The sequence below is a fragment of the Scyliorhinus canicula genome, chromosome 5, assembly GCF_902713615.1.
Source record: "Scyliorhinus canicula chromosome 5, sScyCan1.1, whole genome shotgun sequence".
Lineage (NCBI taxonomy): Eukaryota > Metazoa > Chordata > Chondrichthyes > Carcharhiniformes > Scyliorhinidae > Scyliorhinus > Scyliorhinus canicula.
The window spans coordinates 200,456,957-200,484,511 of record NC_052150.1 but is presented as its reverse complement, the minus strand read 5'-3'; the positions used below and the strand labels follow the sequence as shown (position 1 = coordinate 200,484,511).

Genomic DNA, 27,555 nt, shown 5'->3' with positions numbered 1-27,555 from the left:
AAAAAGCTGGTGCATAAGATAAAGATGCATGACATTACAGGTAATGTATTAGCATGGATAGAGGATTGGTTAACTGACAGAAAACAAAGAGTGGGGATAAATGGGTGTTATTCTGATTGCTGATCAGTGGCTAGTGGTGAGCCTCAGGGATCAGTGTTGGGTCCACAATCGTTCACAATTTACATAGATGATCTGGAGTTGGGGACCAAGTGTAATGTGTCGTTTGTAGATGACAACAAGAAAAGCAGTACAGCCAAGTGTGCAGAGGACACTGAAAGTCTGCAGAGGGATATAGATTGTTTAAGTGAGTGGGCAAGGGTCTGGCAAAGGGAGTTCAATGTTCATAAATGTGAGGGGCGCGATTCTCCGCTCCCCACGCCAGACGGGAGAATCGCAGGAGGGCCGGGCGACTCACGACACGCCCCCCTGGCACCCCCCGCAATTCTCCCACCCCCGTTCGGAAGATGTGGCGCTAACAATTGCACTCAAAGACGAGAGACATGTACAATCGAGGCTTTATTGCTGTGTGATGCTATTCCTCCGGCTGCAACTGTAGAATAGGATCTGAGTGACTCACACGCATATTTATACACAAGCTCCCTGTGGGTGGAGCTAGCCAGCAGGGGCTTACCGGAGGAACCTGTATTACAGGTACACCCATACATCCCCCTACTGCAAGTACAGATATCTACAGTGGTTATCACCACATTCACCTCCTGTAAAAAAAAATGAGTCCGGCGGGGGTGACGTGTAACTATAGTACAAAGGATGATATATTTACAAAAGGGTTCAAACAAAGAAAACCAAGAGTCCATCCGGTTACAGGTTACAGGTTGAGCCGAATCGGCGATCGAACGTTCCACTGTGATCGGCGTAGCTGTGGTAGCGACGTCGGCCCAGGCGGTGATGGCAATGATGGTGCAGGTGCTGGCGGTGTTGGTGCTGGCTGCTGGCGGGATGACTCCGAGAGCGAGCCAAAATCTTCCGTGTCCTCCAGTGTGGGCAAGGGGACGAGGGATGGACCTGGTGGGGATGAATACGGGGGCACCAGGGAAAAGGAGGGTGGCGTGGGGGGGGAAAGTGGCGTGGGCATGGGATCGGCACCTGAGGGAGCCAGGTGCCGGAGCGAGACTGTGTCCTGGCGGCCGTCGGGGAACTCCACGTAGGCATATTGAGGGTTGGCGTGGAGAAGGCGTACTTTGTCCACCAGGGGTTCCGCCTTGTGGTGCCGGACATGCCTACGGAGAAGGACTGGGCCCGGAGTCGTGAGCCAAGTCGGGAGCGACACCCCGGATGTAGACTTCCTAGGGAAGGCAAAAACACGTTCATGGGGTGTACTGTTAGTTGCGGTGCACACTAGTGACCGAATGGAATGGAGCGCGTCAGGGAGAACCTGCTGCCAGCGAGCGGCTGGGAGGTTCCTGGACCGTAGGGCCAGCTGGACTGTCCTCCATACTGTCCCATTCTCCCTCTCTACCTGCCGTTTCCCTGGGGGTTGTAGCTGGTCGTCCTGCTGGAGGCGATATCCCTGCTGAGCAGGAAATGACGCAGCTCATCACTCATGAACGAGGATCCACTGTCACTGTGGATGTAGTCGGGGAAACCGAACAGAGCGAAAATGGAATCCAGGGCCTTGATGACGGTGGCAGACGTCATATCCGGGCATGGGATGGCGAAGGGGAGCCTAGAAAATTAATCGACCACACTAAGGATGTATGTGTTGCAGTCGGTGGAGGGGAGGGGCCCTTTGAAGTCCACGCTGAGGCGTTCAAAGGGTCAGGACGCTTTCACCAGGCGCGCGCGATCTGGCCAGTAGAAGTGCAGCTTGCACTCGGCACAGACCTGGCAGTCTCTGGTGACGGTCTGTACTTCCTCGACGGAGTAGGGCAGATTGCGGGCTTTGATTAGATAGTACAAGCGAGTGACCCCCGGATGGCAAAGGCTCTCGTGCAAGGCACGGAGCTGGTTCACTTGTGCGCTGGCACATATACCTCGGTAGAGGGCGTCTGGGGACTCGTTGAGCTTGCCGGGGCGATACAAGATCTCGTAGTTAACGGTGGAGAGCTCGATGCTCCACCGCAAGATTTTATCATTCTTGATCTTGCCCCGCTGCGTGTTGTTGAACATGAAGGCTACCGACCGTTGGTCAGTGAGGAGAGTGAATCTCCTGCCGGCCAAGTAATGCCTCCAGTGCCGCATCGCTTCAACGATTGCCTGGGCCTCCTTTTCAACAGAGGAATGTCAAATTTCGGAGGCGTGGAGGGTGCGTGAAAAGAATGCCACGGGTCTGCCTGCCTGATTCAGTGTGGCGGCAAGGGCGACATCTGAAGCGTCGCTTTCTACTTGAAAAGGCAGTGTCTCATCTACTGCGTGCATCCCGGTCTTGGCTAGATCAGATCAAATGCAGGCGAAGGCCTGTTGTGCCTCGGCCGTGAGGGGAAAATGTGTGGCCTGGATAAGTGGGCGGGCCTTGTCCACGTATTGTGAGACCCACTGGGCGTAATAGGAAAAGAACCCCAGGCAGCGTTTGAGGGCTTTGGGGCAGTGGGAGCTCCATGAGGGGGCGCATGCGGTCGGGGTCGGGCCCCAGTAGTCCTTTTTGGACTACGTAGCCGAGGATGGCTAAGCGCTCTGTGCGGAACACGCACTTCTCCTTGTTGCACGTGAGATTAAGGAGAGATGCGGTGTGGAGGAATTTAGAAAGGTTGGCGTCATGGTCCTGCTGGTCATGGCCGCAGATGGTGACATTGTTGAGGTACGGGAAGGTGGCCTGCAGTCCGTACCGGTCAACCATTCGGTCCATTTCTCGTTGAAATACCGAGACTCCATTCGTGACGCCGAAGGGAACCCTAAGAAATTGGTACAGACGACCGTCTGCCTCGAAGGCAGTGTAGGGACGGTCCGATTTACGGATGGGGAGCTGGTGGTAGGCGGATTTCAGGTCAATAGTAGAGAAGACCCGGTACTGTGCAATCTGATTGACCATATCAGAAATGCGGGGGAGGGGGTACGCGTCGAGCTGCATGTACCGGTTGATGGTCTGGCTGTAGTCCACGACCATCCTGTGCTTCTCCCCGGTCTTAACCACTACCACCTGGGCTCTCCAAGGACTGTTGCTGGCCTCGATGATACCCTCCCGAAGCAGCCGCTGGACTTCGGACCTGATGAAGGCCTTGTCCTGGGTGCTGTATCGTCTGCTCCTGGTGGCGACGGGCTTGCAATCTGCAGTCAGATTGGTAAAGAGGGAGGGAGGCTCGACCTGGAGGGTCGCGAGGCCGCAAACGGTGAGGGGAGTTAGGGGTCCGCCGAATTTGAGGGTGAGGCTCTGGAGATTGCACTGTAAATCCAGGCCTAGTAAGAGTGACGCGCAGAGGTTGGGGTTGGGGAGAATGTACAGATGGAAACGGTCGAATTCCACGCCCTGTACAGTAAGTTTAACCAGGCAGAAACCCCGGGTCGGGACAGAGTGGGAACCGGAAACGAGAAAGATCTGCCGGTTGGCGGGATGGACTGCAAGGGAATAGCGCCTTACCGTGTCCGGGTGGACGAAACTCTCGGTGCTTCCGGAGTCGATGAGGCAGGAGGTCACGTGACCGTTGACCAGCACCGATGTGGAAGAGGGTGCCAGGTTGCGAGGACGCGACTGGTCGAGCGTAACGGAGGCGAGTAGCGGGCGATCGGCAGTCGAGTCAGATGAGTCCGATGAGGAGCGGTAGCGACCCGTGGCCCCGTCCCGGGAGGACAAAATGGCGGCGTCTGGAGTACCTGTGTGGGAGAAGATGGCGGCGGACAAAATGGTGGCGCCCATGGAGCGCACGTTGTGGGGTCGGGACAAGATGGCGGTGCCCATGGAACGCACATGGCGGTGGGGGATGAAGATGGCGGCCCCCATGGAGCGCACGTGGCAGGGGCGGCGAAAAATGGCGGCGTCCACTGATCGCACGTGGGGTCGGGGGAAGCGGACGGCAGGGCCCATTGTGCGATCGGCTGAGGCGAGGGGAGGAACGGGGGCGCGATAGCGGCAACCGTCCGGGACTGACACACCGCTGCAAAGTGGCCTTTCTTGCCACAAGCTTTGCAGATCGTGGGCGGGGGTGCTTCTGCTGACCGCAGAAGTAACAGCGGGGACCCCCAGGGAGCGCGGTGCGGCGAGCAGCACAGGCGTAGTGCGCGGGGGCGGCTGCTGGGGGGGGGCAGTTGCGGGGTCCACGAGGGGTAGGACGGGTGGGTCTGGGGGGCCATTCCAGCAGTCGTCGCCGGATGGTGTCCGATGCCATGCCTGTAACAATGGTATCGGGCATGAGTAAATCAGAGTGTTCCATGGCTGTGAGGGCCCGGCAGTCACAGTCTCGTACCAGAGGTATAAGGGCCCTCCAGAAGTCCTCAATCGACTCACCCGGCTGTTGGACACAAGTAGAGAGTAGATGTCTCGCAAACAGGGTGTTCGTCGACTGTGCATAGTTCTGCTTAAGCAGTTCCATAGCTCTGGTGTAGTCAGGAGCATCTCGAATTAGCGGAAAGACACTAGAGCTAAATCTTGAGTACAGGAGTTGTTTCTTTTGAGCCTCCGTCGGGGGAGGGTCTGCTGAAGAGATATAGGCCTCGAAGACTGCAAGCCAGTGAACAAAGTCTTTCCTGGTGTGAGGCGACTGCGGATCCAGCTGCAGACGGTCAGGCTTGATCCTGATGTCCATGGTGAACGGAAAATCACACAGCAATAAATTGTAGCGCTAACAATTGCACTCAAAGACGAGAGACATGGACATGTACAATCGAGGCTTTATTGCTGTGTGATGCTATTCCTCCGGCTGCAACTGTAGAATAGGATCTGAGTGACTCACGCATATTTATACACAAGCTCCCTGTGGGCGGAGCTAGCCGGCAGGGGCTTACCGGAGGAACCTGTATTACAGGTACAGCCATACATCCCCCAACAGTGGTTATCACCACAGAAGAATCGCCGCTCGCCGTTGTTCACGGCAACCGGCGATTCTCCGACCCGGATGGGCCGAGCGGCCTGCCGTTCGCAACCGCGGCAACCACACCTGGTCGCTGCCGTCGTGAACATGATGCCAAACGCTGGTTTGAAGCTTGTAGGGGGCGGAGAGGGGAGTGAGCACCACGGCCGTGCTCGGGAGGGGACTGGCCCGCGATCGGTGCCCACCGCAAGATCAAGCCGCTACGTCTTGCGGGGCAGCGGAGGGGAAGACAGCAACCGTGCATGAGCGGGATTGAGCCGTCAGCCATCGTGGCGTCAGCCGCACATGCGCGGCTTGGAGACGACCAACCTGCGCATGCACGGCTGACGTCACTTAGGCGCCGCCGTCGCATCATTCTGGGCGCGCCACCTTGACGCAAGCGTCAAAGCCCGGCGGCCGAGAGTAACGGAGCGTCGCTCCTAGCCCCCCGGGTGGCGGTGAATAAGGTGAGAGGAGCGGCCTCCGAGGCCGTCGTGAAACTCGGCCGAGTTCACGACGGCCTTCCCGATTTTTCGCGGGAGCGGAGAATTCCGCCCGAGGTCACCCATTCTGGTAGGAATAACAGCAAAATGGACTATTGTTTCAAAGGTAAAAAAAATCACAGCATGTTGCTGTGCAGATAGACCTGGGTGTCCTTGTGCATGAATCAGAAAAAGTTGGTTTGCAGATGCAGCAAGTAATTAAGACGGCAAATGGAATTTTGTCCTTTGTTGCTAGAGATGGAGTTTAAAAGTAGGGAGGTTACGTTGCAGCTGTATATGGTGCTGGTGAGGCCACACCTGGAGTACTGTAGACTGGGATTATGGTGGGAATAGATAGGATAGAAGCACGGAGGTTGTTTACACAGGCGGGTGAAACTAGAACTAGGGAGCACAGCCTCAAAATAAGGGGGAGCACATTTAGGACTGAGTTGAGGAGGAACTTCTTCACCCAAAGGGTAGTGAATCTGTGGAATACCCTGCCCAGTGAAGCAGTTGAGGCTACCTCGTTAAATGTTTTTAAGGCAACTATAGATAGATTTTAGAACAGTAGAGGAATAAAAGATTATGGTGAGCGGGCGGGTAAGTGGAACTGAGTCCACAAAAAAGATCAGCCATGATCTCATTGAGTGGCGGAGCAGGCTCGAGGGGCCAGATGGCCTACTCCTGCTCTTAGTTCTTATGTTCTTAATATTAGGAACAAACCTGGATTGTTTTAATTGAAGAATTATGAAATCATTAGATCATTAAGACCGACAATAGGCAGACTGAACCAAAGATTCAGGATGTTTATTTCACCAGCACCAACTCTGCCTGGGTTAAATGTGAATATCTGAAGGGTCTACGTTCGTCCAACAAAAGTTACATTTTACTTAAAGTTGCCCACACCACTGAGAGAAAGGAAACAGAGTAAAGTCAATAAATTAAAACTAAGGCAAAAACTTAGTTTCCCGAGATTAAAATAAATATTAAAAAAGCAGAGAGATTGGATAAATTAAGATCAGATAGTGTTTTAAAAATTCATTCATGGGATGTGGGCATCACTGGCTGGGCCACATTTATTGCCTTCCCCAAACTCCCCTTGTACTGAGTGTCTTGCTAGGCCATTTAACCACATTGCTATGGGGCAGAAGTTACATATAGACCAAACCAGGCAAGGATGGCAGATTTCCTTTCCTAAAGGACATGAGTGTGCCAGATGCAGAATGTGGTCTCCGCTATACTGGGGAGACCAAATGCAGATTGGCTATCCTCTTCTCGGATCACCTCTACTCAATCTACAAGCATGACCACAAGCTTCTGGTTGCTTATCATAGAAAATAGGAGGAGGAGGCCATGCGGCCTTTCAAGCCTGCTCTGCCATTCATTATCATGGCTGATCATCAAGTTCAATACCCTGATCCCGCCTTTCCTCTATATTCCTTGATCCTTTAGCCCTAAAAACTATATCTAATTCCTTCTTGAAATGACACAATATTTTCGCCTCAACTACTTTTTGTGGTAGTGAATTCCACAGATTCACCACTCTCTGTGTGAATAAATCTCTCCGCACCTCAATCCGAAACGGTTTACCCCTTATTCTAAAACTATGACCCTAGTTCTGGACTCCCCCACCATGGGGAACATTCTTTCTGAATCTACCCTACCTAATCCTGTTAGAATTTTATACGTTTCTGTGAGATACCCCCTCACTCTTCTGAACTCCAATGAATATAATCCTAAACGATTTAGTCTGTCCTCATATGACAGTTCTGCCATCCAAAGAATCAGTCTGGTAAACCTTCACTGCACTCATTCCATGGCAAGAACATCCTTCCTCCGATAAGGACATCAAAACTGCACACAATACTGCCCTATACAATTGTAATAAAACATCCCTATTCCTGTACTCAAAACCTCTCGCTATGAAGGCCAACATACCATTTGCTTTCTTTACTGCCTGCTGTACCTGCGTGCTTACTTTCAGCAACTGATGCACGAGGTCTCGCTGAGTATCCACCTCTCTCAATTTACTCATTCAGATAATAATCTGCATTCAGATTTTTGCTACCAAAATGGATAACCTCACATTTATCCAGATTATACTGCATCTCCCATGCATATGCCCACTCACTCAGTCAGTCCAAATTCCACTGAAGCATCTCTGAATCCTCCTCACAGTTCACCCTCCCACTCAACATTTTATCATCTGCAAATTTTGAGATACTACATTTAGTCCCCTCATCCAAATCATTGATATATAATGTGAACAGTTGTGGACCGAGCACAGATCCCTGCAGTACCCCACTAGTCACTGCCTGCCAATCAGTAAAGGACCCATTTATTCCAACTTTTTGCTTCCTGTCTGCTAACCAACTTTTCATACATGTCAAGACACTACCCTAATCCCATAAATAAATAAATAAATAAATAAATAAATTAAAATCCTTATTGTCATAAGTAGGCTCACATTAACACTGCAATGAAGTTACTGTGAGAAGCCTCTAGTCATCACATTCCGGCGCCTGTTCGAGTATCCCATACGCTTTAACTTTACATAGTAATCTGCTATGTGAGACCTTGTCGAAAGCCTTCTGAAATTCTAAACAAACCACATCCCCCAGATCTCCCTGGTCAACTCTACGATTTATGTTTTTAAAGAATTCTAGTAGATTTGTCAAGCACGATTTCTTTTTCGTAAATCCATGCTGGCTTTGTCTGATTATACCACTGCTTTCCAAATTCGGCGCTATAAAATCCCTGGTAATGGACTCTAGCAACTTCCCTACTACCAATGTTAGGCTCACTGATCAATCTCTACCCATTTTATCTATCCCGTTTTATCTCTACCTTCCGTTTTTATCATTTTAATTCACCACCTCGTTCTCACGCTCACAGTTCTGTTCTTGACCTGCTGCATTGCTCAAACAGCCCCATATCTTCTGATTAGGCACTTCATGGTCTTCTGGACTCAAAACATTAGAGTTCAAAAATTATAAAATTTTTGTCCCCCATTTTGGCACCTTTTCTTTTTGTTGCTATGGATCTTGCATTTCAGATTATTACTTTTGGACCAAGTTGTTTGTTGTTCTGTGTTATGATCTTTGGCCAGATGCCAGGTTTGTGGTTGGGGGGGGGGGGGGGGGGGTACAAATAATGCTCTAAACAAGTAGAACAAAATGTTTGAGGTTCAAGACACTCAGGGGCACCTGGATGGTCGGGCTCTGGGCAGGTTGGTACCCTGGCACTCCTGATGTGCCACCTGGGCACCATGCCAGTGGCACCTTGGTGCCACCCTGAATGCCAGGATGCCCATGTGGCACTGGCAGGGGCACTGGCAGGTTGGGCAGTGACAAGGTGCCCAGGTGGCAACTTGCCCATGCTGGGGATCAGGCCAGGGGGTGCCCTTCACTTTTGAGGTGGGGTGCGGGGAGGCTTGAGAACCGGCTAATTGGTAAGTCGGGGGTTGTCTGGAGACCGTGGTGAGCTGAGCTTGTTAGCGCAGGGAATGAGCCTAAGTGCAGCCTCAGCTGGGGGTTCCTCACCGAGGCCCGGAAAAGGATCAGAGTCCCGTTTAATAGCGGGGTCGTTCTCAGTGCGGCAAACACTGGGAAAACCCAGCTAAACTCACCCAAAACAGGAGTCTGTTTCATCTCCATTAAACCGTGCCAATGTCTATCATGTATTTACCATGAATGTTAAGAGTGTGAGGTACTTGTGAATTAACAGGCAAATTGTGATTCAGCACAACATACAGCGGCCCACAGCACGGCTGGCGTCTCGGACCTTCAGGGCTTCTCTTGTGCCCATTTCTGCTGCCCATTGGTTAATTTAGAGCCTACATCTTGGCTCCTTTCTTTTAACTTAGCAGAGCCTAGGGGCAGATTTTCCATGTTGAGACTTGGTCGAGTCGTGGGCAGCTCCGGCGTCACTTTGCCCGCTGACCAGAATGGTGGGATCCCACACCAGATTCTGCACTTGGAACCTCATTAAATATGCACAGGCGGTTTCCCCTCCCAATTATCTAGCGAGCCAGCAGCTGGTTGGTCCAGTTGGTCCGTTCGAAGGTCTCTGGTGCCATATTTAAACCCCAATCCAGCACACTCATATCACTCATCCCAGTCCACATGTCTTCTGGAGTCTCTCCATCGTGTCAGGAAGCCAGAATCAAAAGAAGAGTAGCCTCAAGAAGGCGGCAGCACCTGCTTTCATCATCAAGGCCCTCATTCAAACTGTCTGGCTCACAGGGATGTGCTCTACCGCAGGGACGACTCAAAGAAGCACACCAACCTCACCTCTCCATCCTGGCAGGCAGTTGCTCAGGAGGTCAGCGCTGCTGTTACCCGCCCACAAAATGCCGTTTTGAAGGATCGTACCTTGAGTCTGAGATTGTGTCCTCTGGTTCTAGTTTTTCCTACAAGTGAAAACATCGTCTCCACGTCCATTCTATCCAGACCTCGCAGTATCCTGTAAGTTTCAATAAGATCCCCCCTCATCCTTCTAAACTCCAATGAGTGCAGACCCAGAGTCCTCAACCGTTCCTCATACGATAAGCTGTTCATCCCAGAGATCATTCTTGTGAACCTCCTCGGGACCCTTTCCAAGGCCAGCACATCCTTCCTTAGATGCAGGGCCCAAAACTGCTCACATTACTCCAAATGGGGTCTGACCAGAGCCTTAGACAGCCTCAGAAGTACATCCCTGCTCTTGGATTCTAGCCCTCTCGCCATGAATGCGAACATTGCATTTGCCTTCCTAACTTCTGACTGAAGATGCACATTAACCTTAAGAGAATCGTGAACAAGGACTCCCAAGTCCCTTTATGCTTCTGATTTCCCAAGCATTTTCCCATTTATAAAATAGTCTATGTCTCCATTCCTTCTTCCAAAGTGCATAACCTCACTTTTCCACATTATATTCCATCTGCCACTTCTTTGCCCTCTCCTAGCTTGTCCAAATCCTTCTGCAGCCCCGTAGCTTCCTCAATACTACCTGTCCCTCTACAGATCTTTGTATCATCTGCAAACTTAGCAACCGTGCTTTCAGCTCCTTCATCAAGACCATAACTTGTGAAAAGTTGTGGTTCCAGCACAGACCCCTGAGACACACCGCTAGTCACCGGCTGCCATCCTGAAAAAGACCCCTTTATCCCCACTCTCAGCCAATCCTTTACCATGCCAGGATCTTCCCCTTAACACCATGGGCTTTTAACTTATTTAACAGTCCCCTATGCGGCACCTTGTCAAAAGCCTCTGTAAATCTAAATAAATCACGTCCACTGGTTCTCCTTTGTCTAACTTCATTGTTACCTCCTCAAAGAACTCTAACAGATTTGTCAGACATGACCTCCCCATGATGAAGCCGTGCTGACTCAGTCCTATTTTATCATGCACTTCCGAGTACTACGTTACCTCATCTTACAAATGGACTCTAAAATCTTACCAATGACCAAAGCCAGGCTAACCAGCCTATAATTTACTGTCTTCCACCCCCCACCCTTCTTAAACACCGGTGATACATTAGCCACTTTCCAGTCTTCTGGGACCCTTCCTGCCTCCACTGATTCCTGAAAGATCACCACCAATGCCTCCACAATATCCTCAGCTATCTCTTTTAGAACCCTAGGGTGTAGTCCATCCGGTCCAGGTTATTTATCCATCTTCAGACTTTTCAGTTTCCCAGAACCTTCTCCTTAGTGATGGCCACTGCACTCACCTCTACCCCTCGATTCTCCTGAAGCTCTGGCATCGCACTGGTGTCTGTCACTGTGAAGACTGATGCAAAGTAACTATTCAGTTTCTCTGCCATTTCTTCGTTTCCTATTATTACTTCTCCAGCCACATTTTCCAGTGGTCCAATGTCTATTTTTGCCTCTCTCTTACCTTTTACATATTGAAAAAAACTCTTCCTATCTTCTTTTACATAACTAACTAGCTTGCACTCATATTTCATCATTGAATGGTAGCTGTGAACGCCCATGAATCTCAGTGCCTGACTATCCTTGTCGAGAACAATGTTTACTTAATGATGGGCCTTGCTGTAAAGGACATCGATCACCTCCTTTATGCGGCAATGTGCTGCTGACAGAGAAATACTGTACAGGTCACCAGTTGATCCCTGGGAAGATCCAGAGGCCAAGAAGTTGAGTGCTGCTGTCACCTTCAGGGCCAAGGGAAGCCTCCAAACCAGTGTGGTGTCAAGTATTCTCGGAGCATGTGGCATATGTGACGGATGAGGAGCGGGATTCTCTGTTCCAGCGGCAGAGTGTTGACGCCATCGTAAACCCCTGAGCGTTTTACGACGGCGTCATCTGGCCACTAGGAACAGCGATCCCCCATGATATGGGCCCCAGCATGGCCGGTGCGGATCTGCGCATGCTTGTTGGTTGCCATCTCCACACCGGCCTCCACGCAGCATGCTGGAGACCTATAGGGGCCTGGCGCAGAGATACCTAGCCCCCCGCCCCGCCAAATTAGCCCACCTGCTGATCAGTAGCCCCGATTGCTGGCCTGGCCACCGTGGAGACCCCCCAGAGTTGGATCCCCCCTCACCCAGGACGGCTCCCGCAGCCAGAATGCTGCGGTACCACCGGGTAGGACCACACACAAACTACGCCGGCGGGAACTCGGTTCATCGAGTTGTACATCAGAGGTGTTCAGGTTTAACAACATAACTGTTTGTTAACAAAACAAGATATTGTGATGGCGACCGCGCGTGCACCATTGGCAACGATTCTCTGGTCACCGGAGAATAAGCGGCCCGGTGTTGGAGCAGCGTGCCAGGATTCGTGCCTCTCTCCTTGCCCCCCCCCCCCCCACCCCGTAATTCTCCAAATCGGCACAGGATCAGAGAATCCCGCCCGAGATCTCTGGATAATCACTGGCTTGCCCTGCACTGCCTCTCACTCATGTGTGGGTGAGAGACTGATAGACTGCAGACCCTCGGTGTGGCGAGTCATCGCCACTGTCTGGGGTCCCTGCTCCTCAGACTCCTGTTGATGCTCAGGCTCCTCCTGGCCATGACCCCCAGACAGTGCCTCCTGCTGGAGCTGCATGCAGTAATGCCTTTCCCTCCTTCGCCTCCTGCCTGGAATGAAGATTCAGAGAAAAGCTGCCTGAACCACTGGATCCACTATCACTTTTGTGTCCTCTCTGAAAACATATACTGAAGGCCACAATGGTTAGAGGATGCAGAAAATAAAGCTGTGAATGAGACACCCATGTGAAAAGTGGGGCAGCTAAGTTTTGTCAGCATTGTTCCTCATGCTACCTTACCCTGAGAATCTAGCACACAGGTGGTGAGCAGCATTCCATTCTACAGATCTGACATCTGGAGCCCTGTGGGGGACGAGAACTTGTGACTTCAGGGCTGAACCACTCTTGGTTGCTTGTGGTGAATGAATGGAATCAGTTTGCTACTAATGCATGGCATTAATTGTTAACCTGTGACTCCCCATCACTGATGGGATGGCAGGATTTATGCAGCTATTCCATCCTTTGCTTTCCAAAGCTGCATTCCTGCCTTCCACTATGTCATCGTGGAAAATTTATGGGGGTTTCTCTGCCCCCCCCCCCCCCCCCCCCCATCCCTGCCAAATATTGTGTGTTCCCAACCTACAGGCTGCAGGTGCTCCCATGACAATCAGCATACCCTCTGTAACCTAGTACAGAGCCCGCCACGCCCAGCGACATTGACACTAAGCTGCGCATTTTTACTTTGAAGCATACAGCCCTTGGCCCCCCCTCCTCTTTTGTTCCTCCTCCCCCTTCTGCCTTTCAATGGCATAAGGCCCATCACATTTCTACCTTCCTTCGGTTCGGAAGGGCAATATTCAACTCGAAATGTTAACTCTGTTTCTCTCTCCACTGATGCTGCCAGACCCGAGTAGTCCCAGTACTTTTTTTCGAATTCAGATTTCCAGCATCCACAATATCTTGTTTTGTTAAAAAACAGTTATGTTGTTAAACCTGAACACCTCTCTTGTACAATGGCATGGTTGAAAAGATAAAATATACGAGAATAAAAATAATTAGTTGCACCCATAGGATGGCCTAACCCAAACTTGGCTCCAAGAAAATGAAGTTTTCCGGGAACTATTGTTGGCAACTTATGATCCTGCTCCCCTCTCATCCGTGTCCCGAGCCGTTACCCAAGACCAAAGAGTCCCAAATGTGCAGTGTCAGTATACAAACCCCATGTCATCGAGATAGATCGCCGTCAAAAACCAATAACGTTTAGAGAGAAGGGTTTTCATTACTAAGTGATTGAAGCTGATATGTGCGCATAAAATCAATATGTGGCTAAAATGCAGAGTAGCTGAAGTAAACGCCATAGATGCATTGAAGAGAAATTAGATAAGTACATTGTGGGGGGGGGGGGGGGGGGGAGAATAGGTTATGCTGATGGGTGGGATGAATTAAGTCAAGAGGAGGCACATGTGGAGCAGGAATAACCAGAAGAGGCCAGTTGAATCTAGTAGCCTTTGTGTTGCAAATTCTACATATGATCCTGGGCCAAAAAAGGTTCCAAATATCGCATATAAAACAGATGGTGAAAATATCACACTGTAGCATGAGACAGCACTGCTGTAGTTGATTCTGTTTTGAAAAGGGCATGCATCTTGGCTCGACAAGCTTTTGCCCCAAAGAACGGAACCTAACTGCAAAGATTGCTACAAACCAAAACCAAAAGCAGAAAATCATCAGCCAATTTTTAAAAAAATACTTATTATTGGGATATGACCTAACACTAAAATGCCAAATGTCATCTAACCTCACCTCAGCTGCCCTGAACTGTGGTCCTTGTGGCCCTGTTGATCCATCCAGGGTGTCAGGTAGGAAATTTCAACATTCCTACCCAGCAGCAATAAAGGAACATGTGAAAGTTGGGATGACATGCAACTTTGGAGGGGAACCTGTGGATGGCCATGTTTCTGTAACATTGCCATTCTGGTCCATCTGGATGGTAGAGGTTGCGGAGAAGTAAGTTGCTGCCAAAGTGACATTGATGAGTTCCCACATTTGTTTCCAGTAAACGGTGCACACTGCAGCCACAGTGCACTTGTGGAAGAAGTGAAGAGCGTCGAGACCAGCGGCAAAAGCCAAGAATGAAGCAAACTGCTCTGTTGAGTAGGATGTCAATCTCCGAGTTGTGTTCAGATGCTGTCAGTGGATATTCCACTGCCTATAGGATTTGAACCTTGTACATGCTGAACAAGTTTTGCAGACATGACAAGCCAAATGGCCACCTTCTGCGCTGGGACAATTCCGCGATCCTTTAAGCGATCAGCTTTGACCATGTATAAAACCAGTGCTGCTCTTCTAGGCATGCTTGCTGGTCAAGTTAATCTTGTGGCCAATGATGCTGTTGATGTTGATAGTGCAGTACTGAGCAATGACTGTGCCTTTGAATATCATGGGAAGTTGGCTCGACTTTGCCATGATAATTACAGGCGACTTAGGTGGCATAAATGCTACTTGGTACTTGTCAATCCAAGTCCGGATATTGTCCAAGTCTGGTCGTAGGCTGGCATGTGCAGCTTCATTATCAACGAGCTGTGATTATTATAACTGGAAAATGAGCAAGCATTTCTGCTCTTTTCAAATCACAATAAATATTCCACAAAATACCGCAACTACCTTATTTAAAGAAAGCTTTAGACTGTGAGAAGAAATTTAGTCATGCAAAATGAAACGTCAAATCCTTTGTCTTCCCCATGATTCCATTCATGACTCAAGTCACAAGTCTGCTGGAATCGCAACACTCAAGAATATGAATGTAACATTCAGATATTACATAGACTATTCAGATATTACATAGACTATTATACTGGCTCCTCACTACTTAATGTTCTCAATTCAATTGATGACTGAAGAGCACTAGCTGAGACAAAATAATCTCAAATCATCAAAATTAATTTTGTGATGTGGGGCACACCAATCGTACTTTAAAAATGATGACAAACACATTTGTAGCACGGTGGCACAGTGGTTAGCGTGGCTGCCTCACGGCGGCAGGGACTCCGGTCCGATTCTGGCCTTGGGTGACTTGTCCATGTGGAGTCTGCACCTTCTCCCCAAGTCTGTGGGTTTATGCCGGGTGCTCCGGTTTCTTCCCACCGTCCAAATATGTGCAGGTTAGGTGGGGTTATGCTGATAGGATGGGAGAGTGGGCCTTGGTAGGGTGCTCTTTCAGAGGATCGGTGTAAACTTGATGGGCCGAATGACCTGCTTCTCCACTGCAGGGATTCTATGGATGGATTTATAGATTGAATTGAAATATTCTTTGCAAATGCATTCTTCGATATCACAGAATCACAGAATAATCCAGTGCAGAAAATGTCTTTCAGTCCATCAAGAATGCATTGACGCATGAAAACACCTGACAGGACTACCTAAACCCATTTCCAGCATTTGGCCCATAGCCTTGAATGTTATGACTTGCCAAGTGCTCATCAGGTAATTTCTAAAGGATGTGAGGCAACCCACCTCTACCACTGTCCCGCCATTGCATTCCAAGCTGTCACCACCCTTTGGGTAAAAATGATTTTCCTCAAATCACCCCTAAAACCCCTGCCCCTGAAGATGTGTCCCCTCGTAACTGACCCTTCAGCTAAGGGAAACAGCTGCTCCTTATCCAACCTGTCCATGCTCCTCATAATCCTGTACTCCTTGACTAGGTTGCCCCTCAGTCTTCTCTGCTCCAGCAAAAACAACCCAAGCCTATCAAACCTCTCTTCATAACTTAAAAGTTCCATCCCAGGCAACATCCTGGTGAATCTCCTCCTCACCAAAAGACCATAAGACATAGGAGCAGAATTAGGCCACGCGGCCCATGAAATCTGCTCTGCCATTCAATCATGGCTGATATTTTCTAATCCCCATTCTCTTGCCTTCTCCCCATCACCCCTGATCCACTTATTAATCAAGAACCTATCTATCTCTGTCTTGAAGACACTCAGTGTTTTGGCCTCCACAGGCTTCTGCGGCAAAAAGTTCCATAGATTCACCACCCTCTGGCTGAAGAAATTCCTCCAGTGCAATTGCATCCTCCCTATAATGTGGTGACTAGAATTACACACAGTACTGCAGCTGTGGCCTCACCAAAGTTCTATACAACTCTAACATGACCTCCCTGGTTTTGTAATCTATGCCTCAATTGATAAAGGCAAGTGTCCCATATGCCTTTTTCGCCACCCTATTAACCTGCTCTTCTGCCTTCAGAGCTCTATGGACAACACACCAAGGTTCCTTTGTTCCTCGGAACTTCCCAGTGGAAGGCCATTCATGTCACATTACTTCTTTCAAAGTGTATCACCTCACACTTTTCAGCGTTAAATTCCATCTGCCACTTTTCTGCCCATTCTGTCTATGTCTTCCTGTAACCCAAGACACTCAACCTCACAATTAACTACCCAGCCAATATTTGGGTCATCCGCAAACGTACTCATCCTATCCCCCACATAGTCATCTATGTCATTTATATAAATGACATACAATAAGGGACCCAGCACAGATCTCTGTGGTGTCCACTGGCTTCCAGTCACCAAAGCAGTGGTCTGTCATCACCCTCTGTCTCCTACAACTAAGCCAATTTTGAACCTACCTTATCAATTACCCTGTAACCAGTGTGCACTTGCCTTCTTACCAAGGTCCCAAATGGGTCCTTGTCAAAGGTTTGCTGAAATCCATGTAAACTACATCGACTGCACTGCCCTCATCTACACACCTGGTCACGTGCTCAAAAAATTTAATCAAAATCGTTAGGCATGACCTCCCTCTGACAAAGCCAGGCTGACCATTCCTGATCAAACCTTGCCCTCTCCAAGTTGAGATAGATTCTCTCCGTCAGAATTTTCTCCAATAGTTTCCCCACCACTGACATGAGACTCACTGGTCTCACCAGCGTTGGACATGTTATTATCTGCTTCATATGTCATTTTGCTCGTGCTGTTAAAAGGTTATCTTTTCTTTACAGGTGACTTAACATACCTGGAGGTTGTGGCAAGTAAGCCCCAAGCAGTTTGGATTTCTTCTTTTCATAGCCTTTCTGTGTGATGTCTCCTGTAAACGAAAGAAAACAAGCCATTACTAAATGAAAGCACGCAGAATAAATTACCGTGCCAAGGTCTGCTATGCTTCCATCACAACAGCTGCTTTGGCACTTCTCATCAAATCAGACCATCCTGGGTCATAGTCTTCTGAAATCCTTATCCACACAAGTGATCATTTTGCGAAATGAAACCTAGTACAATTTGTTTCAGTAGGATTGGGCAGGCTTATGGTTTCAATCTTTGCTGGCTAGTCATCAGCAGCTTTTCAGAATAACACAGGCACTTTCATTAAAGTAATCAACAATGAATTATGCATTAGTTATGGGCCTGTAATCGCTGTCAAAACGAATTATCTACCAGGTTCAATCATTTCTATTTAATAAAGGTAGAAAGTTCCGGAAATAAGACAGCACTTCCATCAGCATCAGAGAAAAACAATGATAGAGCAAGAAACCTTTTTTTAAAAAAAGGATCAGGCGACGTCTCACAAAGGATCTCTGCTCAAAATGTTCACATTTCTATTCTAACAGATCTGTTATGTGTCTCCAACATTTTGTTTTCCTTTCGTTTTCCAATATTTCGTTTTTTTTTTTAAAAACATCTTTCATTAGTGGGTAATTAGATTATCACAGCTCAAATCACACCCAATGTGTCAAAAAAAATTACTAACACTTCCATAACTAGGTGTAATAAGAAAATAATGATCACGGCTATCCCAAGGAATTTAATATCAAGTCATCCAGTTTGTCATCTGTTGTTGTCCAGATCCACATGTGCTAAGCTTTAACATCATATATTTCAGTTTACAATATATCGACTAGACATTCATAAGCACCAACATTTCTGGATGATTTTCCACACTGCATCTTTAATCTTATTATGTTACTTCCCCTTTCCATAGAACCATAGAATTGCTACAGTGCAGAACGAGGCTATTCAGCCCATCGAGTCTGCACCAACCCTCTGAAAGAGCACCCGCCCAGGCCGTGGATATTGTAAAGCACATAAAGGGTTAATGTAATATTATTACTCAAGTCACTATATGCTGCTATAGAACAACCATATAAATATGACATGCCTTCTCGACTTCTGGGAGATAGATGGAAATAGATGGAGAGCAAGACAGAGTAGTTGTGAGTTTAACTAATAATATAGTTGATACTATATTGGGCAGCATGGCAGCATAGTGGTTAGCACAGTTGCTTCACAGCATCAGGGTCCCAGGTTCGTTCCCGGCTTGGGTTACTGTATGTGCACAGTCTGCACGTTCTCCCAGTGTCTGCGTGGGCTTCCTCCGGGTGCTCTGGTTTCCTCCCACAGTCCAAAGATGTGCAGGTTAGGTGGTTTGGTCATGCTAAATTGCGCTTAGTGTCTAAAAAAGGTTGGGTGGGGTTACTGGGTTACAGGGATAGAGTGATGGTGTGCGCTTGGGTAGGGTGCTCTTTCTAAGGGCCAGTGCAGACCTGATGGGCCAAATGGCCTCCTTCTGCACTATAAATTCTATGATTCCATGAATAGTGTAATCTTTACTTGACTAATTCCTTAGTAATATGTTCAAATCAAATTCAGTGTAGTGTAATAAATTAGCTTTGTTTATTAGACACCACTTGCTATTCTTTGTTAGCACTACAACCTTCACCATCCTAAAAGAACTAAAACAAAGAACACAACAAGGCCCATTCCCCTGCCCTATCCACGTAACCTCACCTAACTGCAAATCTTTGCATACTAACGGGCAATTTAGAATGGCCAATCCACCTAACCTTCAAACCTTTGGACTGTTGGTCATTTCATTTCATTTTTGTTGGAAGAATCTGGAGCACCCGGAGGAGTTCCACGCAGACACGAGGAAAGTGCAAACTCGACACAGGCAGTCATCCAAGGCTGGAATTGAACCCGGGTCCCTGGTGCTGTGAGGCAGCAGTGCTAACCACTGTGACAACGTACTGCTCTCCTTCCAAAATAAAACCAACATGAATTTTGCTGTGAAATAATAGCAAATTTTTCACAAGTCGTTCTTGGGATGTGAGTGCAGCCAATTCCTAATTATCCTTGAAAAGGTGGTGAACTGCTGCATGCCATGTGGTGCAAGTACATCTGCAGTGTTCTTTCGGAAAGGAGTTCCAGGATTTTGACTGAGCAACAAGAGGATACGAAGCTCCTTTAAACCCGTGACTTCTATCGCCTCGAAGGACAGGGGCAGCGGAAGCATGGTAAAACCACCACCCGCAAGTTAACATCCAAACTACACAGCACCCTGGCTTGGAACTATGTCACCTTCCTTCACTGTCACTGGGTCAAAACCCTGGAACTCCCTGCATAATGACACCTACGCCATGCGGACTGCAAAGGTTCAAGGAGGTGGTGCACCACCACCTTCTCGACGGCAGCTGGCCTAGGCAGCATTCACCTCATTTTGTGAGAGAGTAAATTTTTTTAAAGAATGTTGCCACCGCTATTTCCATTGTATCAAAGTAACTGACTGATCAAAATCGACCGTACGGTATGCAGTGTCGTAACTTGGATAAAGGTAATTCTTTTGTCTGCATTTTAAATGAGTAATTTATAATTAATATTGTCTGTGATTTGCCTGTTAATTTATGTTGATTTTAGCTTGATTGTGAAAGTAAAGGCTACATTAAAAAAGGTGAAATTCTGTTCATTGGTTTTTCATTCGGGCCATTCGATAAATTTGGTTCTTTTGGTTTATTGATCTCCATGAGGAGCATAAAACAATGCAATGAAAGGAGAATCTAATTAAATGAAAGTTATTACATCTCAAAAGAGCTCACTGACGTGTATGTACTCTGGGATAACACAGGCTGCAACTCGATGCAGCTTTGACCAAAAGATACTCCAGACTTTGAAGTTCAATGTGATTTATTGAACCATTAGCACAGTTCTCTATGAGTTCGACTCTCCTACTAATCTTGCTATAGTAACTCAGTCTAACTAACCAGTCTGCTCTAAGACACGTGGTGGGTGTGATGCTTCTGATCTGCCCCTGTCCTTCTCTCTGAGTTTCGCCTGAAAGAGAAAGAGCATGTGTGCCCTGTCCTTATATATATGGGTTGTGTAATGTCCCCTTGTAGTGGTGTCACCTCTGGGTGTCATGACTGCCCATTTATCGTGTCCTATTCTATGTGTTCATTAGCTGTATGTCTGCATGTCCGGTGCTCCCTCTAGTGTTTACGTAGTTGTAGTGTATTTACATTAACCCCTTGTTTAATTACAGTGATGCATATCACCACATTCAAGTTTAATTTAGAAACCACTCCAAAATCTACACCAGCAAGAGTGTGAAGAAGCTTTCAAAAGCAAGCAATTTTTTTTTTTTTAAAAGCTACCGACAGGCTGCTGATCTTAATATTTATTAATTTAAAAATAAAAAGACAAGCAATTTCCTTTTTCAAAGGGAGCTAGTAAAGACGTGACAATCAGATTAAAAACCAACTGGTTTATAACATCCTCTATACGTAAACTGCAATGATTGCATCAACAACTATGTTGAGTCGACTTCCGGTTGCGGCTATGCGGAGCTAAGCCGCATGTTCGGCAGCTCCCGCTACTTAAGGACTTTTGGGCCGATTTAAGGGCCCCAAACGGCGTTGTTTCGACGAATCTCGGTGGGGGAAGGTGTCTAGAGGAGCATTCCCCATAATTTATGGTGCTCACCCGGAGTGGGGCAAAGGAAAAAGATGCAGCAGCTCCTCAAGAAAAGCGGGGGAAGAAGGACAAAATGGCGGCCGGCGGAACACCCGAGGATTGGTGGAAGTGGGCGCAGGAGCAGCAGGCCTCTCTTCTGCGCTGTTTTGCGGAGCTGAAGGCTGAGCTGCTGGACTCCCTGAATGCGACTACCAACAAGCTGCTTGGGACCCAGGCGGCCCAGGAGGCGTCCATTCGGGAGTTGCAGCAGCAGGCCGCTGAGCGGGAGGAGGAGGACCATGGTCCTCGTGGGGAAAGTGGAGTTGCACGAGGCACTTCACAAAAAGTGGCAAGACCGCTTGGAGGAGCTGGACGTTCGCACGAGGCAAAAGAATTTGAGGATCCTGGGCCTGGCGGAGGGGCTGGAGGGGTCGGATCTGCCGTCGTATGTGACCACGATGTTGAGCTCGTTGATGGGGGCGGGGTCCTTCCATTTGCCCCTGGAGCTTGAGGGAGCTCACAGAGTGCTGGCCAGGAGGCCTAAGGCAAATGAACCCCCGCGGGCGGTGCTGGTGCGGTTACATCGATTCAGCGACCAGGAGTGTGTGCTGCGCTGGGCCAAGAAAGAGAGGAGCAGCAAGTGGGAGAATTCGGTAGTGCAAATCTACCAGGACTGGAGTGCGGAGGTGGCTAAGCGGCGGGCTGGGTTCAACCGGACGAAGGCAGTGCTGCATGCCAAGCAGGTCAGATTTGGAATGCTGCAGCCTGCGCGCCTGTAGGTGACATAAAAGGACCGGCACCACTACTTCGAGTCCCCGGAGGAGGCGTGGGCCTTTGTACAGGCGGAGAAGCTGGACTCGAACTAGGGTCTGGGGACACACTATGGCCGTTGCTGTTTTCGCTGTTGCTGTTCTAAAACTTTGACATGTGTGTTTTTTATGCTGGTTTTCTTTTTGCTCTGTTTCCATGGTGGGTCTGTCTGTTGGGTATGGGTGTGGGGTATGTGGGGAATGTTGGGGGTTTGTGTTTTATATGTTCTCTTCTGTACGGGGCTGGGGGTTGGGGTGAAACTGGATGTTGGGGAACTGCGTTAGAAGGCTGGGGTGTGGCAGTGTGAAAGCGCGGGCTTTCCTCTGGTTTCCCGCGCTGCGGGGCAGGGGGAGGCGGAGCTGGCGGTGGGGGCGTGGCCTCTACTGGTTTTCTTACCCGCGCTGAAGCGGTGCTAAGGAGGTGTGGTCAGAGGAGGATGACCCCATGCCGGGAGGGGATGGGTTCTGGCGGGAGCTGCCGGGGTCAGCAGAAGTCAGCTGACTCACAGAAGTACCATGGAGGGTGCGTCGCGGCTAGGAGGGGTCCTAGCCTTTGGTGGGGGGGGGGGGGGGGGGGGGATACCGGGTTGCTGCTGGAATGGCCAGGAAAGAGCTGGTGTGGGCCGGGGGGGTAGAGGAGAGGCGTTATCGCCATGGGGAACGGGTCGGGCGGGGCGAGCTGGCCTGGGGCGAGCAGTCGATAAGCTATGGCTAGCTGGCGGGGGAGGGGGGTGGGTTGCCCTCTGATCCGGCTGATTACCTGGAACGTGAGGGGGCTGAATGGGCTGGTTAAGAGAACCAGGGTATTTTCTCATCTGAAGGGGTTGGAGGTGAACGTGGCTAGGCTCCAGAAGACCCACTTGAAGATGGCGGACCAGGTTCGTCTGAGGAAGGGGTGGGTGGGGCAGGTTTTTCACTCAGGATTGGATGCGAAGAACCGGGGGGTGGCGATTCTGGTGGGGAAGAGGGTGGCGTTCGTGGCGGCTGAGGCGGTGTCGGACAAGGAGGGCAGATATATTATGGTGAAGGGTAGGCTGCAGGGAGAGAAGGTGGTGCTGGTTAATGTATATGCCCCGAATTGGGATGATGCTGGCTTCATGAGGCGCTTGTTGGGCCGCATTCCGGACCTGGAGGCAGGGGGCCTGATCATGGGGGGAGACTTTAACACAGTGCTGGATCCCCCACTGGACCGGTCCAGTTCAAGGACGGGTAGGAGACCGGCGGCGTCCAAAGTGCTGAGGGGATTCATGGACCAGATGGGAGGGATGGATCCCTGGAGGTTTGGGAGACCGAGAGCGTGGGAGTATTCCTTTTTCTCTCATGTCCATAGGGTTTATTCCCGAATAGATTTTTTCATCCTGAGCAGGGGATTGATCCCGAGGGTGCAGGATGCCGAGAATTCGGCCATAGCAATTTCAGACCATGCTCCGCACTGGGTTGATCTGGAGATGGGGGAGGCGCGGGACCAGCGCCCGCTCTGACGCCTGGATGTGGGGATGCTGGCTGATAAGGAGGTGTGTAGGAGGGTCCGGGGAAGTATTGAGGGGTATCTTGATACCAATGACACGGGGGAGGTCCGGGTGGGGATGGTTTGGGAGGCTCTGAAAGCAGTGATCCGGGGGGAGCTGATCTCCATCCGGGCCCATAGGGAAAGGAGGGAGAGGAAGGAGAGGGAGAGACTGGTGGGGGAGCTCCTGGATGTGGACAGGAGATACGCGGAGGCACCGGAGGAGGGGTTGCTGGGGGAACGGCGTAGTTTGCAGGCCAAATTTGACTTGTTGACCACCAGAAAGGCGGAGGCACAGTGGAGGAGGTCGCAGGGCACGGTATATGAGTATGGGGAGAAGGAGAGCAGGATGTTGGCGCATCAGCTCCGTAGGCGAGATGCGGCTAGGGAAATTGGTCGAGTGATGGATAAGGGTGGGAATGTAGTGCAGAAGGGGACAGAAGTAAATGGGGTCTTTAGGGACTTCGACGAGGAAATGTACCGGTCGGAACCTCCGATGGGGAGAGGGGGGATGGAGAGCTTCATGAACAGGCTATGTTTCCCAAGGGTTCAAGAGGAGCTGGTAGAGGGGCTGGGGCCGCCGATAAGAGTTGGAGGAGCTAGTCAGGGGGATTGGACAAATGCAATCAGGTAAGGCCCCGGGGCCGGACGGGTTCCCGGTGGAATTTTATAAAAAGTATGCAGATCTGGTGGGCCCCCTGTTGGTGCGAGCCTTCAATGAGGCATGGGAAGGAGGGGGCTTTGCCCCCGACGATGTCGCGGGCACTGTTCTCTCTGATCCTGAAGCAGGATAAGGACTCCTTGCAGTGTGGATCATACAGGCCTATCTCGCTCCTCAATGTTGACGCTAAGTTGCTGGCGAAGATCCTGGCCACCAGGATAGAGGACTGTGTGCCAGGGGTGATACACGAAGACCAGACAGGATTTGTCAAGGGACGGCAGCTCAACACGAATGTGCGGAGACTGCTAAATGTTATTATGATGCCGGCAGTGGAGGGGGAGGCGGTGATAGTGGTGGCGCTGGATGCAGAGAAAGCGTTTGATAGAGTTGAGTGGGGGTACCTGTGGGAGGTGCTGGAGCGGTTCGGATTTGGGGAGGGATTCATCAAATGGGTGAGGCTGCTCTACGCGGCTCCGATGGCGAGTGTAGTTACCAATGGAAGGAGACCGGAGTACTTTAGGCTCTACCGTGGGACCAGGCAGGGGTGCCCCCTGTCCCCCTTGCTCTTTGCACTGGCGATTGAACCTTTGGCTATGGCGTTGAGGGAATCAGGGAGATGGGGGTGTGGGGTGAGGAGGAACATCTGGTATCGCTGTATGCGGACGACCTGCTGTTGTATGTGGCGGACCCAGAAGGGGGAATGCCGGGGGTGATGGAGCTGTTAGCGGAATTTGGGGGCTTCACGGGCTATAAGTTAAATTTAGGCAAGAGCGAGGTATTTGTAGTACACCCGGGTGATCAGGAGGAGGGAATTGGGAGGCTCCCGTTTAAGAGGGCAGTGAAGAGTTTCAGATACCTGGGGGTGCAGGTGGCCAGGAGTTGGGGGACTCTCCAGAAGCTTAATTTTACCAGGCTGGTGGAGCAGATGGAGGAGGAATTTAAAAGATGGGACATGCTGCCGCTATCGTTGGCGGGTAGAGTGCAGACCGTCAAAATGACGGTTCTCCCGAGGTTCTTGTTCCTCTTCCAGTGTTTGCCCATCTTTATCCCTAGGTACTTTTTTAGAAGAGTGACCAGCAGCATCATGAGCTTTGTTTGGGCGCATGGGACCCCGAGGGTGAAGAGGGATTTCTTGGAGCGGGGTAGAGATGGGGGGGGGGGGGGGCTGGCGTTACCCAATCTCTCGGGGTATTATTGGGCGGCCAATGTGTCGATGGTGCGCAAGTGGGTGATGGAGGGGGAGGGGGCAGCATGGAAACGGATGGAGAGGGCGTCCTGTGGAAATACAAGCCTGGGGGCCCTGGTAACGGTGGCGTGGCAGCTCCCTCCTACGAGGTATACCACGAGTCCGGTGGTGGCGGCTACCCTCAAAGATTTGGGGGCAGTGGAGGTGACATCTGGGAGCTCGATGGAGGCTCCGTTAAGGGGGAACCATAGGTTCGTCCCGGGGAACATTGATGGGGGATTTCAGGGTTGGCACAGAGCGGGCATCAGACAGCTGAGGGACCTGTTCATTGATGGGAGGTTTGCGAGCCTGGGGGAGTTGGAGGAGAAATTTGGGCTCCCCAGGAAACATGTTCAGGTATCTGCAGGTAAAGGCATTTGCTAGACGGCAGGTGGAGGGATTGCCTTCGCTTCCCGCGAGGGGGGTGAGTGACAGGGTGCTTTCGGGGGTCTGGGTCGGAAAGGGGAAGATATCTGATATCTACAAGGTTATGCAGGAGGTGGAGGAGGCGTCAGTAGAGGAGCTGAAAGCTAAGTGGGAGGGGGAACTGGGGGAACCAATCAAAGACGGGACATGGGCTGATGCCCTGGAGGGGGTTAATTCTTCCTCCTCGGGTGCGCGGCTTAGCCTCATCCAATTCAAGGTGCTGCACCAGGCCCACATGACTGGGACGAGGATGAGTAGGTTCTTTGGGGGTGAAGACAGGTGTGTCAGGTGTTCGGGGAGTCCAGCGAACCATGCCCATATGTTCTGGGCATGCCCGGCACTGGAGGAGATCTGGAGGGGGGTGGCGAGGACGGTGTCGAGGGTGCTGGGATCCAGGGTCAAGCCAGGATGGGGACTCGCGATTTTTGGGGTGGGGGTGGAGCCAGGAGTGCAGGAGGCGAAGGAGGCCGGTGTGCTGGCCTTTGCGTCCCTAGTAGCCCGGAGAAGGATCTTGCTACAATGGAAGGATGCGAGGCCCCCAAGCGTGGAGTCCTGGATCAATGACATGGCGGGTTTTATTAAGCTAGAAAAGGTCAAATTACCCCGAGAGGATCGGTACAAGGGTTCTTTAGGCAGTGGCAACCTTTCCTCGACTTTCTGGCTCAACGATAGGGTACGGGGACAGTAGCAGCAGCAACCCGGGGGGGGGGGAAGGGGGAAGGAAAAGAGGGGGGGGGACGATGACTATGTTTGTTTATTTAATTTTAATTTATTTTTAAGTTCTCTTGTTGTTTATTGGGGTTGGGGGGGGATGTGATACATGCGTTGATACGGTCTGGGGGGTGTTACAGTTATTATGGGTTATTTTGTTGTATTTCATTGTTTGTTGTTATATTTTATATTTTCTGTAAAAAATTCCAATAAAAATTATTTTTTAAAAAACAACTATGTTGAGTCATATTTGAAAGCTTTTATGCAGACCACCCTTACAATATGCAAGTGTAAATGTCGCCACAATGCCAGAGGACCACAGGTTGTTCTTTCCTTTGAGAGCTGACTGGTGGTGATTTAACCCGAGGGTCACCAAACCTCAGGGGAGAGGCAAGGTTGGGAAGGCAAGGCCTTCCTCAGCTGGTACGGGAATTGGACCGGTGCTGTTGGCCATGCTCCACGTCACGAACCAGCCGTTCAGCCAACTGAGCTAACCGACCCCTGACTATCACTTTGGTAAGACCGCTTAGTGCTACGGTATTAGTATAAAGTAAAACTGTTTTCTTGTCTCCTGACCTGGATAAAATGCAGACTGGCTTTGGGTCTTGCATTTAATACTTTTAAATGTTAGATGCACATAAATGGTAAATTTTGCATTTGTAATTTAAATTATTTGCATTTAGTATTATTTTCGATCAAACAAGGTGCATTATCTGAAAGGGTCCAAAAAAAAGTGTCAAATTAATACATTTCTGTTCAGATTATGTATCTTATTATGCCATCATATTGGTGCAATTTCTACACATTGATAATCATTATTTGTAATCTCATGGTGCGGGCGGTGAGACTAAAGCATCCAAGTTAATCCTCATTTTAAATCACAGGGTAATCATTTCAGTGCAGAGGAAGACGACCCAACTCATGCCAGTGTTGATGTTAAGCTTTGCGTTTAATTTGAATTCCCTACTTTTTTTCAAAACTCTAATAGTTTTCTTCAAGTGTTGTATCTAATTCTCTAACCCAATTCCAGTAGCACTTGTGGTAATTCAGTCCACATGCTAATAACAGTTTGCATGAAAATG

The 27,555-nt window shown here is 49.7% G+C and overlaps 1 protein-coding gene across 9 annotated transcripts in view; it reads right to left on the bottom strand.

Annotated features, from left to right (window-relative positions):
* LOC119966517 (disco-interacting protein 2 homolog C) overlaps positions 1-27,555 on the bottom strand; it is a 687,551-nt gene that overhangs the window by 284,554 nt on the left and 375,442 nt on the right. For all 9 annotated transcript variants that reach the window (XM_038798337.1, XM_038798340.1, XM_038798339.1 and 6 more), the window contains one exon: positions 17,428-17,499. In XM_038798337.1, the coding sequence (XP_038654265.1) occupies positions 17,428-17,499 (72 nt within the window). The remainder of the gene's footprint in view (positions 1-17,427; positions 17,500-27,555) is intronic.